Genomic DNA, 16,934 nt, shown 5'->3' with positions numbered 1-16,934 from the left:
TTCATTTGAACTGCCAGGTCTTGAGTCCCCTCTTGCACTCCAGGAGAGATGAGGCTGTCCTGAGGTGCAGGGGAAGGAGGTTCCAAGCTTTTGCCGTCCGTTGTGAGGAGAAGCGTCCTGCGTTCTTGCTTTGGCAGATACAGGAGTATCCTCAAGGAAGAGTTAGGCCAATTGTAGATTTCCAGTTGTTGGAAAGTCATTTGTTTGATGTCTGCTGGCCCTTTTTTGCAGGGCTTTGTCTGCGTGGGTCAACATATTGAAGTGGCATCTTTTCTGGAATGGGAGCCAGTGTAGCTTCTTGATGTGATGTGTGTCTGTCTGGGGAGATCGAGGATGAGTCTTGCAGCTGAGTTTTATATTGTCTGTAGTCTCGTCAGGAGGCGTGCAGTGATTCCTATGCACAGTGTGTTCCTTAAGTCCAGCCTACTGGTGACGAGGGCCGGTGTGACAGGTCTTCTGATGTTGACTGGTAGCCACCTGAAATCTTGCAGAGCATGCAAAGGGTGGTGTGGAAGTTAGCTTGCTGTCCAAGATGATGCCAAGGTTGCAGGCGTGGTCGGTCAGGGCAGGGATGAGCCAAGTTCAGCAGGACACCAAGCGTCGTTCCATGGCGAGATGTTGGTCCCAAAGAGGAAGACTTCGTCTTGTCCGTGCTGAGCTGGAAACATTGGTCCTTCATCTAGTAGACAACATTCATTATACATCTGTGGAAGTTGGCTCAGGTGGTAGGATCTTCATATAGCGAGAGGCATATGTGATGATGTTGAGTCTGTGTGATCTGAGAGTGGCCAGGGTAGTAATGAACATGTTGAAGAGGGTGGGGATGAGGGACGATCCTTGGGGGACGCCGCAGATGATCTTGGGTTCCGAGGTGAATGGTGAGAGACTGATTCTCTGGGTACTTCCAGTGCAGTATGAGGCGATCCATTTGAGGGTTCCTCCCTGGATTCTCTGGATTCCGATGTGTGGAATCTTGATCAAGATGTGATGGGAGACGGTATTGAAGGCGGCTGATAAATCCAGGACGATGAGGACTGCTATTTCGCTGGGGTCCAGATGGGCCCTGATGTTGGTGGCTGCTATCAGGGATGTCTCGGTGCTATGGTGGACTCAGAATCTGGATTTAGAAGAGGCCAGGTGTTCAGTGAGTTGCTAGTTGATTGCTTTCTCGAGTACCGTCACTGGAAAGTGGAGCAGGCGATAAACCGGTAGCTCTTTGGTTCTGCTGCGTCGGCGGATGGTTTCTTCTGGAGGGGCCTCACTTCAGCGTGTTTTCAGTCCTTGGGAGAAGGAGGCAGATGTGATGGAGGTGTTCAGGACTTTCTTGAGCTCATCAGCAATCGTCGTGCTCCGAAGGTTAAAGCTGTGGTGGGGATAGGGCTCTGTTGGTGCCCCCGTGGACACAGAGTTCATGATGGCGATAGTGGCTTGAGTTGTGTGAGGGTACCAAGGGGTGAGCAGGTGTTTGGGGTTTGTGTTCTAGGGTGTGAGCAGGCTGCTGTCAGCGGCGGGAGTTGGGGTTTGAACTTTTCATTGATGAATAAGATCTTGTCGTAGAAGTAGTCTGCCAGAGCGTCACACTGATTAGTGAATAAACTGTGATTAAATCTATCAGGACTGACTTGGGAAATAACATCCAAGGTATTTTGGGTCCCTTAACACAACTTAAGCAATCAACAATAACCTCTTTATTCAGTGCCGCTTGAGGGTTGCTCCATATTGAAATTCATAAAAGTAATGTAACTAACTTGATGAGATCATCAACATAAGACCTCCCCAATTCTTAGTGGGTCATCCTCTAATTTGTCGTCCTTACGGACACGCTTCATGCGTGCTGCCTCGGCACTGCCCATTCACACATATCCTTCAACCAAGTCCCTGCAAGTGGAGGCGAGAGGCGTCGTCATGCTATTGCAATCTGTCTTTTTGCCAAGACCAATCCCAACAGAAGAAATTTTCTGCTCCGCTTCTTTTTCTTGGGTGTTGAAAGCAGTCCTAGCAGCACTGTTTGTATCTCCCGGGGTACTACCCACCTCATGGCCTCACGCAATAGTCAGCACTGTTTCCCAGTATGTCGTCAGCTGATGGCACGCCCACACTATGTGTATAAAGTCCACGTCTCTAGCTCCACAAAGAAGACAGTCGCCGGAGTGGTCCGGATAAATTCGACACATTTGTAAGATATGTCTGGTGTATAAAGTTATATTTGATAAGTTTAAAGTATGCATTAGTGATCGCCGCTCTAACCCTCTCATGAATTTTCAACCAGGTCGGGGCAGCCAGAGGCTCCCCAAGTATAGTCATCCATTTTGCTTGGATGGGGAAGGGCTCCCCCGGGTCATCATCCCAGAGCACACGGTACAGGTGTGAGATCAAGCACTGGCCCCTTGCCATAGTTAGCATAATTTGCAGAACATTGGTACGGGGGTTCTGCAGGAAAAGATGGGCAAAGTTTGCGTGCCACTCTCGAAATTTCCCCATATTGCAAGAATTGGCCTGTCCCTAAGTCAAAGGCAGCTTTGACCTCCACCCCCCGTAAGAAATTGTCCATTGTCATAAAGGTCCCCACTATGGCGAAATCACCCCTCTTGCCATCTCTGCACCAACATAGAGTCTGCTATCTATCGGAATGGTTTCACCACCCATAACTGTATATCTGAGGCATGGGGTGCGCACCTCGCTACCCTACGTACTGCCCTTTCCCATATCCTGACGACAGCTTGCACAATCTGGGGGACATCCACAGGCCCCCGGACCAGAGCATCAAAAGCTTCGGCAAGTCTGTTGCCATACGTACCCCACAGGAGTTGCTTTTTCCAGTTCTCAGAATCGTCCAGCCAGTGGACGGCGCGTTGCAGTTGGGATGCCATATAATAAAGCTCCAAGTGGGGCATCTCCATTCTGCCTCCAGCCCACTCCCTCTGTAATGTCTGCAACTGTACCCTTTTCCGTTTGGATCCCCATAAAAGGTCCACCATCCGCCCCGCCCCCCCCCCCCCACACCCCCCCACCCCCAACATCCAAATGTAGTGAGTGGGGATTTCCTAAAGGGAACTTTGCATTATATAGAGACAACGTGGAAGGATAATCATCTTCACAATTGCAATCTTTCCCACTAGGGACAGAGGCAACTCCCTCCAGAATTCTATAGAGTCACGTAGACCCTCCAGGACTTTCCCTATGTTAAGACTTCAAGTAAGAGGAGGACGCATTTGCTTATTTGATCCCTAGATACGTTATCCCTTCATTCGCCCAGGGTAGTCCTACCTCGGATAACTCCTTACTCTGCCCCATCGCTAGTCTTCCCATTGGGCAACGAATTCAGATTTCTTTAGGTTTATGTGGAGCCCCGATCCCCAATTCTTTATTTCTAAAAATGAGAGCATGCGATGGCGGAAACGGTTCTTCTCATTCTGCAGGTTCTTAGTGTCAGTGTAGCCCCAAATCCCACACCATAACACTCAGTGGGATCACATTGCATCATATAGATCTCTAAAAGTGGTGCAATAGGGTAACAATCAATATTAGATGTGTGCCAATAGACTGAGTACATTTTTGTTGTCTACCAGACAGGCAGTGCTTCCATGAGGTATCTGAATCGAAAATGACACCAAGATGAGGGAATTGCTGCAGTTGACTTGGTGACACAGCAGTGGAGCAAAAGGCATAGTGATGTCTGGGTCACACACAGGAATATGTCCGTGCACACAAGCACAAACCCAGACACTAACTTAGGAGCACACTGGGGGACCTCCATGTACACACCACCCCTGGCATCAAGGCACACTAGTGAAGGGAAGAGACAGACCTGTGCGACTCGCTGGCCACCTTCTTCCATCACAAGATCGCAGACTTCCACGACCGCTTCGAAGCAGTCACCACCCCGCCAACAGCCGACACCCCCCGCTCCCACGACCACCACCCGCACCAACCGCCTGCTCGCCTGGACCAACACCAACGACGACGACACCATCAAGATCATAAACACCGTCCACTCGGGATCCCCAGAAAACCACTGCCCACACCACATTTTCAACAAAGCCAGCAGCACCATCGCACCCCACCTCCGGAAGACCATCAACATCTCCTTCGAGACCGCGACCTTCCCGGAGAGCTGGAAGCACGCAGAGATCAACGCCATACTAAAGAAACCCAAGGCGGACCCCAAGGACCTCAAGAACTTCCGACCCATCTCCCTGCTCCCAGCGAAGGTCATCGAAAAGGCCGTCAACAAACAACTGACCAGCTTCCTCGAAGAGAACAACATCCTGGACCCATCCCAGTCAGGGTTCCGCAGCAACCACAGCACCGAAACTGCCCTCATCGCCGCCACCGACGACATCAAGATCATGCTCGATAACGGAGAAACCGCGGCCCTGATCCTCCTGGACCTGTCAGCCGCTTTCGACACAGTCTGCCACCGCACACTAAGAGCACGCCTCCACGACGCCGAAATCCAAGAGAAGGCCCTGGACTGGACGACCTCCTTCCTCTCCGGGAGAACCCAGAGCGTCCACCTCCCCTCCCTTCCGCTCCGAAGCCACCGAGATCATCTGCGGTGTACCCCAAGGCTCATCTCTCAGCCCAACATTGTTCAACGTCTACATGGCACTGCTCGCCCATGTCGCCCGACAGCACGGCCTAAACATCATCTCCTACGCCGACGACACCCAGCTGATCCTCCCGCTCACCAAGGACCCCCACACCACCAAAACCAACTTCCATGAAGGAATGAAGGCCGTCGCCGACTGAAGCTGAACTCGGACAAGACGGAGGTCATCATCCTCAGCTCCACCCCCTCGGCCTGGGACGACTCCTGGTGGCCGACGGCACTAGGAGCACCCCCTACACCCACCAACCACGCACGAAACCTAGGGGTCATCCTCGACTCCACACTCTCCATGACAAAGCAGGTCAACGCTGTCTCCTCCTGCTTCAACACCCTCCGCATGCTTCGCATGATCTTCAAGTGGATCCCCACCGAAGCTAGAAGGACGGTCACCCAGGCCCTCGTCCGCAGCAGACTGGACTACAGCAACACACTATGCAGGAGCCCCGGCCAAACTCTTGAAACGACTCTAACGCATCCAGAACGCCTCCGCTCTCCTGATCCTGGACATCCCCCGCCGCAGCCACATCACACCCCACCTGAAAGACCTGCACTAGCTCCCCTTCAAGCTCCTCACCCACGCTTACAAGGCACTCCACGACACCGGACCAGCGTACCTCAACAGTCGACTCCGCAGACCATGCCCTCGCCACCATCCCCTGCATCTAAAGAGTGACCGCCGGTGGCAGATCATTCTCCCACCTCGCTGCCACCCTCCCCATACGCCGACGGTAGACCGAAGGCCTTCTAACCTTCAGGAGACTCCTCAAGACCTGGCTCTTCGAACAGTAGCAGCATCCCCCCCCTAGCGCCTTGAGACCCTTACGGGTATGTAGAGCCCTTTACAAATGCTATGATTGATTGATATCTGGGTCGCACACAGGAATATCTCCCTGCACACAAGCACTAACCCAGACAAAAACCTAGGGGCACACTGGGGGACCTAAATGTACACACCACCCCTAACACCAAGGCGCACCAGTGAAGGAAAAGGCACAATGATGTCTGGAACGCACACAGGAATATCTCCCTGCACACAAGCACTAACCCAGACACAAACGTTTGGGCACACTGGGGGACCTCCATGTACACACCACCCCTGCCATCAAGGCGCACCAGTGAAGGAAAAGGCACAGTGAGTTTGGAGAGTCCTGCATTGGGATATATGCCTGCTCACCTCCATGTGCCCGGACAAACGCTCCGTGTACACTCCTGGGCCCTGTACATGAACTTGGTAAGTCTTGATGGAAGGATACATTGATGTTGTTACTGGGATATGTCTGCACACCACCACTGATCTAGACACATTCTAAGGAGTATATTTGGGGGCCTAAACATGCATACTGTTACAAATTTGCAAAGAAGAAACATGCATGGTAATGTGCTCAGTCACACATAGGAATCAGTCCCTGCACACCTGCCGACTGATTAGCAGACACATCCTCAGAGGCGTACTCTGGGACTGGAGCATGCGCAGTGCCAGTGACTTGATGATGCACAGTGATGCCATCAGTGTCACAGACAAGGGTGTGTGCCTGCACACCGCCATTCACCCTGAAATATCCTCCGTTGATATAATCTGCGCTCACATCGAAAGCATGAGTTAATGAAATAGGCACTTGTATTCCCCAAACAAATACTGAAGAGGTGGAAATCGCTTTTATAAAAGTTTGGATTGTTTTTAAATTGACTTCTTGGTTTTTCCAAGTTTTATCTTAGAACCTTAATTTGAGAGCTCTTTTCCAGATCACCATTGTTTTCTCTTTTTAAGCCGATAGTGTAGGAAGGGCCGTTCCCTGCTGCACGACCCCTTAAAATGTTTAGTGACTGTACCGTTGAGTTCAGCTGATGATTGCTTGGAGTAAGCTGAGTGCAGTGACCTTCTATATAAATGACCTATTCAACTCTTGAATCGCTTTCTCTTGCAGGCCCAGCTATGTGGTACCTACGAGTCTCTCGCACGGGATCAAGCTGGTCAACCCCATGTTCCGAGGTTATTCACAGCAGGTAGATGGCTGGAGTGGGGACGTTCCTTAGCCTTGCTTTGTTAAAAGTGCTTCCATTGGTTTGCGGTCAAAGCACAGTGTGCATCCATGTGAACCTGGCTTAATGGTTGGCTTGTATGATTATGTGAAATGTTTCAGGAGCCTGAGGGCTAAGAAAAGGTCAACTGGAGTCTATTTGATGTACTTGGATGTTGAGGTTGTGGTGATTAAGATTATGATTACAACCAACTACATGTTTTATTGTTTGTTTTAGCCTCTTAACTGATTGGTTGTTTGCGCACTCCCATGCCAGACTCTTTTGTCACTTTTTGCTCAATTCTTGTACAAACATTGGAGGATGCTTTGCTTTCCTTCTCAAATGTGCCTTATGCCCATGTCCTACCTATATCGCAAAAGCACACTGGAGACTCGCGTTGATAACATACACATATACCTCAATAGGATAGTTGAGATGTTCAATCCTACATGATTTGTATATTTCAATTAAATATAATTATTGCAATGGTTGCAATTTATGCAATAAGGATCATTAAATTGAAGTTTGCCCTCTTGGAGCCGGCGCTAGTGCCTCCTGGATACCGGAACTGAAGAAGGGGCTTCCTTATATTAGTCATATCTTTGTCAAGGATAAAAGTGCACGGGGGGTTGAAGTGCAGCAGAACCTGTTGTCCAGTTCTAGGGTTTTTAACAGCCATTCAGGCCACTTGTGTCCTTGTTCCTCTTGAGTCTCTTTCTCCTGCTACTCATGTCCTACTGGCTTCCTGCCCGCTCTCTGCTACTCGTTTCCAACTGGCCTCCCGCCCTCCCCCTGCTACTCATGTTCTTCTGGCTTCCTGCCCTCCCCCTGCTAATCGTGTCCTTCTTGTTCCCGCCGTCCCCTGCTACTTGTGCCCTTTTGGCTTCCCACCCTCCCCCTGCTACTCCTGCCCTTCTGGCTTCCCGTCCTCCCCCTGCTACTCATGTCCTTCTGGATTCCTGCCCTTCCCCTGCTACATATGTCCTTCTGGCTCCCCCCCCCCCCTGCTATTCTTGTCCTGGCTTCCCACCCTCCCCCTGCTACTCATGTTCTTCTGGCTTCCCTCCCTCCGCCTGCTGCTCATGTCCTTCTGGCTTCCTACCTTCCTCCTGCTACTCTTTTCCTTCTGGCTTTCCTCCCTCCCCTTGCTGTTCTTGTCCTTCTGGCTTCCCTCCCCCTGCTTCTTGTGTCCTTCTGGCTTCCCTCCCCCTGCTTCTTGTGTCCTTCTGGCTTCCTGCCCACTCTCTGCTGCTCATTTACTTCTGGCTTTCCGCCCTCCCCCTGCTACTTGTGTCCTTCTGACTTCCCACCCGCTCTCTGATATTCATGTCATCTTGGCTTCCGGCCTCCCCCTGCTAGTCATGTCCTTCTGGTTTCCCGCCTTCCACCTGCTACTCGTGTCCTTCTGGCTTCCCACCCTCCCCCTGCTACTCGTGTCCTTCTGGCTTCCCGCTCTCCCCCTGCTACTCGTGTCCTTCTGGCTTCCCGTCTTCCCCCTGCTACACATGTCCTTCTGGCTTTCCTCCCTCCGCCAGCTGCTCATGTCCTTCTGGCTTCCCATCCTCCCCTCTACACATGTCCTTCTGGCTTCCCTCCCTCGCCCTGCTACTCATGTCCTTCAGGCTTCCCTCCCTCCCCCTGCTACTCGTGTCCTTCTGGCTTCCAGCCCTGCACCTGCTGCTCATCTCCTGGCTTCCCGTCCACCCCCTGCTACACATGTCCTTCTGGCTTTCCTCCCTCCACCTGCTGCTCATGTCCTTCTGGCTTCCCACCCTCCCCGCTTCACATGTCCTTCTGGCTTCCCTCCCTCCCCCTGCTACTCGTGTCCTTCTGGCTTCCAGCCCTGCGCCTGCTGCTCATGTCCTTCTGGCTTCCCACCCTCCCCCTTCTACTCCTGTCCTTCTGGCTTCCCTCCCTCCCCCTGCTGCTCATGTCCTTCTGGCTTCCAGCCTTCTGCCTGCTGCTCATATATTTCTGTCTTCCCTCCCCCTGCTACTCGTGTCCTTCTGGCTTCCCTTCCCCTGCTACTTGTGTCCTTTTGGCTTCCCGCCCACTCTCTGCTGCTCATATCCTTCTGGCTTCCCACTCTCCCCCTTCTACTCGTGTCCTTCTGGCTTTTCTCCCTCTCCCTGCTACTTGTGTTCTTCTGACTTCGGGCCCTCCCCCTGCTATTCGTGTACTTCTGGCTTCCAGCCCTCCCCCTGCTACTCGTGTCCTTGTGGGTTCCCACCCTCCCTCTACTACTCATGTCCTTCTGGGTTCCCACCCTCCCCTGCTACTTGTGTCGTCCTGGCTTCCCGCTCTCCCCCTGCTACTCTTGTCTTTCTGGCTTCCCGCCCTCCCCCTGCTACTCTTGTCCTTGGTGGTGCATGAGGTTTAATTTTCTATGCTAGCATTAGGACAGAGGGCACCCTTGCCGCAAAGAGGGGGGCAACATATGAGGGCCTTTTTTTCCTGATTGGGACAGTCTGTTTCAAGAGTGATGGTCAGGTATGGTGCGGAAGGGGTGAAGGAGGTAGAGGAGACAGCCTGCTACTTGGGGCTGCAGCTATCATGAGGAGTAGTGTTTTTTTTGGTCGCTTTCTGTTTTTGGTTTACATATTTGCTCTTTTAGATAAAAATCACATTTAGTGTGAATTGTGAGCTAAAGAAAAGGTTCCCCTGAAATGATCTCATAAGCTCACCCCCTACGCTTAGATCTTCCTCTTCCTCTCACCCATTTCTTACCATCACATTTTGGAGGGTGGTGTGGCTTCGAAGCATTTTGCTTTGGGGGCTCAGAGCAAATTTGTTTATAGACCTCTGGCGTAAGTGTAGATACAAAGATCTATTCCGAAATTCTATGGAGGTCTTTTAGTAAGACTTGAACAGAAAGGACTGATAAGAGGGAAACCCAGGTGGCCAAATGTACAGGTTTTAGCTTGAGGGACAGAAACATGGTGAGTACCCTGAAGATGTGTAGAGGGTCTGATTCAATCACTCTATCTGCTATTCTGTCTGAGGATGATAACTTGTAGACAGAAAGTGCATTACCCTAAGCTGTTTAATTAGTGTTCTCCAAACCTGGCTATAAACTGAGACTCCCATGTTCATAATGATGAGGTGAGGCAGTCCTCGTAACCTGACAAATTCTTTAATGAACACAGCTGCTAGCATGGAGGCTGCAGGAATCTTGGCTAACAGGTTGAAGTGTGTGGTCTTATTAAGAAAATCTTTAACCATTAATAATACTGTCATTCCCACTGGGAGTGGTAAATCTGATGTCCTGTCACTGGAGAAGAATATTGCATGTCGTGACAAATTCTTGTAATTTAGGGTCCTGATGCCAAAGAAGTATGTTTTCTATTTACTGTTTATTGTATCTTTGGCCACCAATTCTGGGGACTGATGGACTTTGATAGGCTTACTTTAATTTACATAAGAATGTTGCTGCATCTTCAGCACAACACCAATATGGAGGGTAGACTCGGGCTGACTTTTGTTATTCTTTCTGCTAGGTAAAGGCATCCGCCCTGCCATGTCTGTTCCCAGGTCTTTATGAAATTAAATTATATAGAGGTTTTGTAAAGCGAGTGTATGCCGAGGCATCTTAGCTCTGTAGCTGTCATAGCCTGAGCAGAGGGGGTAGACTGAGGTTAGGCATTGGGCGTGAACAACCACGTTTTCAGCACCTTCCTGAACAGTTGTCTGTTGGTTTGGCATCTCAGGTTGAATGGCAGAGTATTCCAAAGTTTAGGGGCCAGATGAAAGAAGCTTCTTCCACCCCACTTTACAGTCTTCACCCTGGGAATGACCAACAAAGAGTCAGTCGATGATCGGAGACTGCGTTGTGGGATGTGCCGTCTGATTCTATTGTTGAAGTACGCAGGTCCTGTCCCATAAAGGTCTTGTGGACAATACACAAGGACTTGGATTGGACCCTCACCTCGACCGGCAACCAGTGCAGCTCTCGGATCCCTTTGGACACTGAGCTAAATTTGGGTATTTTAAGTACCAGTCGTGCTGCGGCGAGTTGAAATATTTGAAGCTTACGTATGGTCCCTTTGTTTGCACCTAAATAAAGGGCATTACAGTAGTCAATCTTTGATAGCACTAGGGTCACGATTAGTGTTTTCCTTAGATCCATCTGGATTTTTGTTTTTTTGTGTCGCAATTCTTTATTGAGAAATTAAAGGTAGATAAATTCATAAAAGTATAATACATCATAATAGACCCACAATAGTCTAGTGATTTAACATATACAGTATAATATAAAGAAGAGAAAACTTGCAGATAAGAGAGGAAAGGGGCGGAAATAGGAGAAATGAAATAAAAGACAAAGTGTTATGAAAGAAAGGAGAATAAAGGACATTGTATGCTAGGAAATCTAATTCTGGATAGATATAATCATGGGAAACAGAGTAAATTATGGGATGGGCAAATATAATTTAGAATTAGTAAAATATATTGTGAATATAATGTGAAGTTTGATATATAATCATGAAGGGTACAAAATAACTAAAATAAATTAAGTAGATAACTGAATACATGGGTAAATAAATGGATAAATGAATAAGCAAATAAATATTTGAGAGAATAGATATGTAATTAAGTGAATAAGAAAATGGAAGAATGGATAGATAAAGAAATGAGGAGAGAGAGATATAAAAACAAAACAAAAGAAAAAAGCCGGAGAGATACCTCCTTACCTGGAAAGAAAAAGAAGACAAGAATGGGACCTGAGGAGGAAAAGGGAAAGAGGAAGGGGAGAGAATCAATAAGAAGAAATTATTTAGGGGATTCGGAGAAAAGGAGTCCATACTTGTTGAAATATTTCTTCTTGGTCTTGTAATTTGTATATTATATGCTCATGTGATGCTGTCTGTATCTTCTCAGCCATCCGGTCCTCATTAGATGGAGGACTAGGTGATTTCCACAATCTTAAAATACACACTTTGGCTGTGGAAAGTGCAGTATGTAAGAGTTGGCACTGAGGACGTGTGATATCATATGAACTTCCAAGATAATGCAATAAGATAGTGGAGGATGTAAGAGGGAGTTTAAGAGGAATAGTTTGTTTTATTGTGTCTCCTATTTGTGTCCAGAAATGTTGTATATAGGGACATTCGCAAATTATGTGGAGGAGGTCACAATTAACTCCAGAACATCTCCAACATTTACAGAGTGGTAATAATCCTGCTCGTTCCAATTTTGATGGTGTCCAGTACCAGTCATGTAATGTTTTAAAAAGGCAACATTTCAAGCATGCTTCACAAATACCCTTGTCCAGGGCTTCCAGAATATCCGGCCATACATTTTCGTCTACAGAGATATGTAAACGTTCTTTCCATTTCCCATAGAGAGCTTTAAGAAGTGGTTGTGAGTATAGATGGTTAGTTAGAGTACGATATAACCATGACATTACCCCTTTATGGTTACCCCATATGTGAAGATAGTTCAATATTGGGGATTGCTCTAACGTCCAGGGGGAAGGACCAAGACATCTCCTTAGGCAGTACTGTAGTTGTAAATGTCATAAACGTGGTGATCAAATTCTTCACAAAAAAGATCAAAGGATTTCAGTTCGCCTTTTATTATAATATGATCTAGTGTCTGGCTTCCTTTCGAACTCCAGCTAGTAAAGTGACGCGCTTGACCACTATTTTGAATACTTTAATTACCCCCTAGTGGAGATTTAGAGTGTAAACGATGGGCAACTCTTAAAAGGCGATGTACTCTTTGCCATGCTTGGTAAGTAATGAAGCACAGGATGTGGAGGGGAGGTTCGAGGTTTACGAGTACTGTATAAAAAATTTAGATCATCATCGCAATTAAGTATTAGGTGTTCCGTTGTAACCCATTGTGGATGATCAATAACACAAGAAAGTAAATAAGCCAATTGTGAGAGATGTAAAGCCAAGGAATAATGTTTCAATGATGGTAAACCTAAGCCACCATGGGGACGATGTGCCAATAATTTAGCAGCTGCTAAACGAAGATGCTTGGTTCCCCAGACAAATGACCGTATACGGGAATCTATAGGCGGAGTAAGTTCAAAGGTATTACAACTGGAAGCATTCCTAGGATATAAATAAAGCGGGTAGAGTTACCATTCTAACCGCCTGAACTCTCCCCCGCATGGAGAAGCCCAAAAGTGACCATTTGGAAAAATAAGTTTCCATTTGTGCTATAAGAATTAAAAGATTATCCTAAACCATTCCTTCGAGTCCACGGTTATTCAAAATTCCTAGATAATTTAATTGGAACAATTTCCAGCAGAACAGGTATCCATCAATTGAAACTTTTGTTGTACCAGAAGAGATTGGAAGAGCTTCACTTTTGTCCCAATTCACCTTATAACCAGAGATGATTGAGAATTCATTGATAATGTCAAGTCAAGTTGGTAGGAAATGGGAGGGATATTGAAGTGTGAGAAGGATATCCGCATTTAAGTATAACTTCAATATTCCTCCTATAATAGTTATACCCCGAATCTGCGCTGACCGGCGAATGAGTGTGGCAAGGGGATCCATCGCTAATGAGAATAAAAGGGGGGGGGGGGGAAATAGTGGATAACCTTGATGGGTACCTCTTCGAATTGGAAAGGAGTCAGAAAGAAACCCTCCACAATTGACCTGTGCTATGGGGTTATCATATAATAAACGAACCTTGGAGATAAATTGATCCCCTAGGCCAAAGCGTTTCATGGTGGCAAAAAGATAAGTCCAATCAATACGGTCAAACACTTTTTCAGCATCCAAGGAAAGAGCAATCGCATCCTCCGTCATTTCTCTTGCAGACCATAAAGTATGAGCTAATGATCGGAAATGGTTTCTAGAGGAACGACCTGGGACAAAGCCAACCTGTGAATGATGTATTAGAGAAGGAATAACTTTACGTAATTGTGACGCTAAAATACTTGCTAAAACTTTAACATCACCGTTTATCATGGATATGGGGTGGTAGCTACCACATATGAGTGGATCCCTGCCCGGCTTGGGGATGACTACAATCAATGCTTTATTAAAAACAGGACCAAGAGAAGATGTCTGAAAGGCAGAATGAAGTGTATTAATTGCTTCTTCCCGACACCATTTATAATATTCCGCAGAGAACCCATCTGCATCTGGGGATTTGTGATAAGATAGTTTGGAGATAGTTGTAGCTACTTCATATTTAGTAATGTCGCCACCAAGTAAATCTCTACTCTCATCTGTGAGACATGGAAGATCAATTTTCTGGAGAAATGCAGCTATTTGATCTTTAGTTGCTGGGTTCTCAGGAGTGTAAAGTGTTTTATAAAAAGATGCAAAAGTATTAACTATTTCTTGCGGTTTGGTGAGAATCTCGCTAGATTCTGTTCGTATTGCAGATATAGCCATGGAAGCTTCACGTTGTTTTAGCTGCGCTGCGAGCAAACGGCCTACTGTTTCCCCTTGTCAATAGTGTATACCTTTTAAACGTTGAAGAGCATACTCTGCTTTTGAAATATAGAGATTATTAAGTGCCATTTTAGCTATCTCTAGACTTTTGCGATTGGTCACAGTAGGACAAGAAGTATATAAACGAGTAAGAGAAACAATTTGAGCTCCAAGTTCAGTACGACGTAAGGATGCTGATTTATTGGCTACACCTGCATCTCTCATTAATTGTCCGCGAATGGCTGCTTTTGCAGCTGCCCAAATGGTTTTACAAGAGTTAACTGAGAATTTGTTGTTGATTAGATATTCAGAAAAGTGAGAACATAGTTGAGTCTTACCTACGAGGCGAACAGTATTTTTGAATGTTCATACGCCATGGTTTTCGACCTGGAGAGATTAGACCTACTTCCAGAGCAAGAAGAACTGGAGAATGATCAGAAATAGCTGCTTCTAGAATGTTGGATTCATTAGTAATTGCAACTACTGAATGAGAAATAAGAAAATAGTCTATTCTAGATTGTGTGCCATGGGCAGAGGAGAGAAAGGTATACTCTTGATCTGATGGATGACAAAGGCGCTAGTGATCTACTAAAACCTGGTCCGATGTTATATCGCCCAGTAATGCTCGGTCACCAACATTACATCTGTCTAAGGGTCCTGTTCTATCTAAAATATCATCACTAGCCAGATTCCAATCACCACCAATGATATAACTGAATGCTCCAATCGCCACGAGCAGGCGGTTCAAGTTGAGGAAATAGGAGCGTTTAGCACCTGTTGGTGTGTATACTGAACCAATACAGAAGGTCCTGTCTAAAATGTTAAACTTAGCAAAGACATACCTTCCTTCTGGGTCAATCCAAGTTTTGACAGTTGATGTAGGTGGGGATTTGTGTAAAAGAATGGCCACACCACATTTCTGTGGTTGGTGCTTGTCAGAAGATGATTGTGTTGTTAATCCCTAAGAACTTTACCCACCCAGTCACGCTGTAATTTGGATGATTCCAGAGCATTTGTATAGGTCTCTTGTATGAGAGCAATATCCGTTTTTTTCTTTTAAAGATAAGAGAGTACTTTTTTTTTGGTAAAGATCTATGAAAGAGTCCGTTATATGTTATATAGGGAACTAGGCAAAAATAGGAAAAATCAAGTGAAAAATAAGGGAAGGGGTGGTAAATAGATTGTGCATGGATAGCACAGCACAAATGGAACAGAACTGTTTACTGCTTTCGGGCTATTCGCGCCAGAGGAGCCTCATCTGGCGACCAAGTTAATGATAAGAAATATATGCGTACAATAATAATGACGATATTGAAACAGTAATATAGAGTTGGAGTTCGAGTTGGAGGAAGAAGGAAGAGACCAGCATCTTAAGAGTATAGCGATAGATGGGTTGAGTAGAAAGAGACATATGAATGAGAAGAGAGAAGTCAATATAATATGGAACTGTCAAATATAAAACACTATTGAATAAACTGTACATATTATACTAATAGTAATAATTATAATTAAAATTAGATATTAAATGTTAACAAAAATAATTGGTTTCATATTTAAGTATAATCCTGTCTAAATAGCACTATTTGATTAAATAATTTCATAGTCCGTTAAGACAGTTAAATAATGCATTTTATCATATAAAAAATAATATAGTAATATAATAGATATTGAACAGATAAAGGAAGAAGGAGAAAAGTATATGAAAAGGAAATTACTAGTATAGAGCGTAGCAGTACTTATAATTTATAGTAGATGCATGACAGTTTCATAACAAGTTTATAACAATAAGGTTGTCATTCATGTAGATGGTTAGTTATCCTAATGCCTATAAGAAAGTTTCTTAACAATACCTAATGGAAAGATAACGGCGTGGCTAGCCAGCTAGCATGGCGGACGCGAGCTCCTAACGCTCCGCATCCGTACCCTCGTTTATCCTGAAAATCACCATATACCCACTCCATTGACCCTCGTAAAGAGCTGCGTCCGACTCCAGAATGCGAACTGACCCAAATAGGTGAGCGGGACAGCGCCGCGGCAAAGGATTGCGGTGTGAAAACACTTAGAGCCTCACAATCTGGAAAACGCGTTGGACATCGCAGAAGTGAGCCGAGGAGATCCCACACCGGGGTCGCTGAAAGAAGACAAGGAAGAGCTGAGGCGCGTACAACCCACGACCCTGCTGAAAAACAGAGTGAGAGACAAGAGGTGGCTTCATAAGGCCCACAGCGAGGATGGGAGCAAGAAGCGGTGAGTGGACGCCTCCCTTACGCTGTTCGGAAACCCGCGCAGTTGTAGGCGCTGAACCGGGGGAGTAATCCAGGCCACCTGGGGAGCCTTGAAGAGACGGATCAGGTACACGCCATACGCGGGAGCTGAGCGAAAGGTGGCAGCTAGCAATCCCCAACTGGCGGGCCTTGGTCTGCAATAGGCCCGGGATGCTGCAAAAGCTGGGAAGTGACACAGAGGGAGGCATTAGGCTGTGGAAGAAGATCCGAGGAGCAGAGCCCCCTCCTGAACTCTTTTGGGGACTTGTTCTTCTGTGTTTGACTATGCAACTGTAACAAATGTAACCATGAAAAATCTGTTATTCTTGTTGTTCCGGACCGCTGAGACCTGAGCAACATGGCTGGTGCCCCGTGGAGCTGCTAGACAGCTATAGAGGAGATCGGCCCTGGTTCACCCCCTCGGCCATCACCTACCCAGCAGGACATTGGGCACAGTTCTCCCTGTCTCCCTGCTGTGTCTCCTTCCTCCCCCTCCCTCCGAAGAATTCTGTAACATTGATTTTTGCCTGTGTTTTACTATGCTCTGGTAACGGACGTAATGTGTAACTTGTAACTCAACGATCTTCATGTAAAGCGCTCTGATACCTGTGGGTCTAGCCAGCGCTATATAAAACCCTT

General features: G+C 46.8%; 1 protein-coding gene across 2 annotated transcripts in view; it reads left to right on the top strand.

Annotated features, from left to right (window-relative positions):
• The window catches only part of USP20 (ubiquitin specific peptidase 20), a 647,940-nt gene that overhangs the window by 86,621 nt on the left and 544,385 nt on the right, over window positions 1-16,934 (top strand). For both annotated transcript variants that reach the window (XM_085613993.1, XM_085613994.1), the window contains exon 9: window positions 6,538-6,616. In XM_085613993.1, the coding sequence (XP_085470119.1) occupies window positions 6,538-6,616 (79 nt within the window). The remainder of the gene's footprint in view (window positions 1-6,537; window positions 6,617-16,934) is intronic.

This window comes from Triturus cristatus, chromosome 1_2, assembly GCF_964204655.1.
Source record: "Triturus cristatus chromosome 1_2, aTriCri1.1, whole genome shotgun sequence".
Taxonomy (NCBI): Eukaryota; Metazoa; Chordata; class Amphibia; order Caudata; family Salamandridae; genus Triturus; species Triturus cristatus.
Note: the sequence above shows the minus strand (reverse complement) of the source record. Positions and strands in the feature narration are given on the sequence as shown.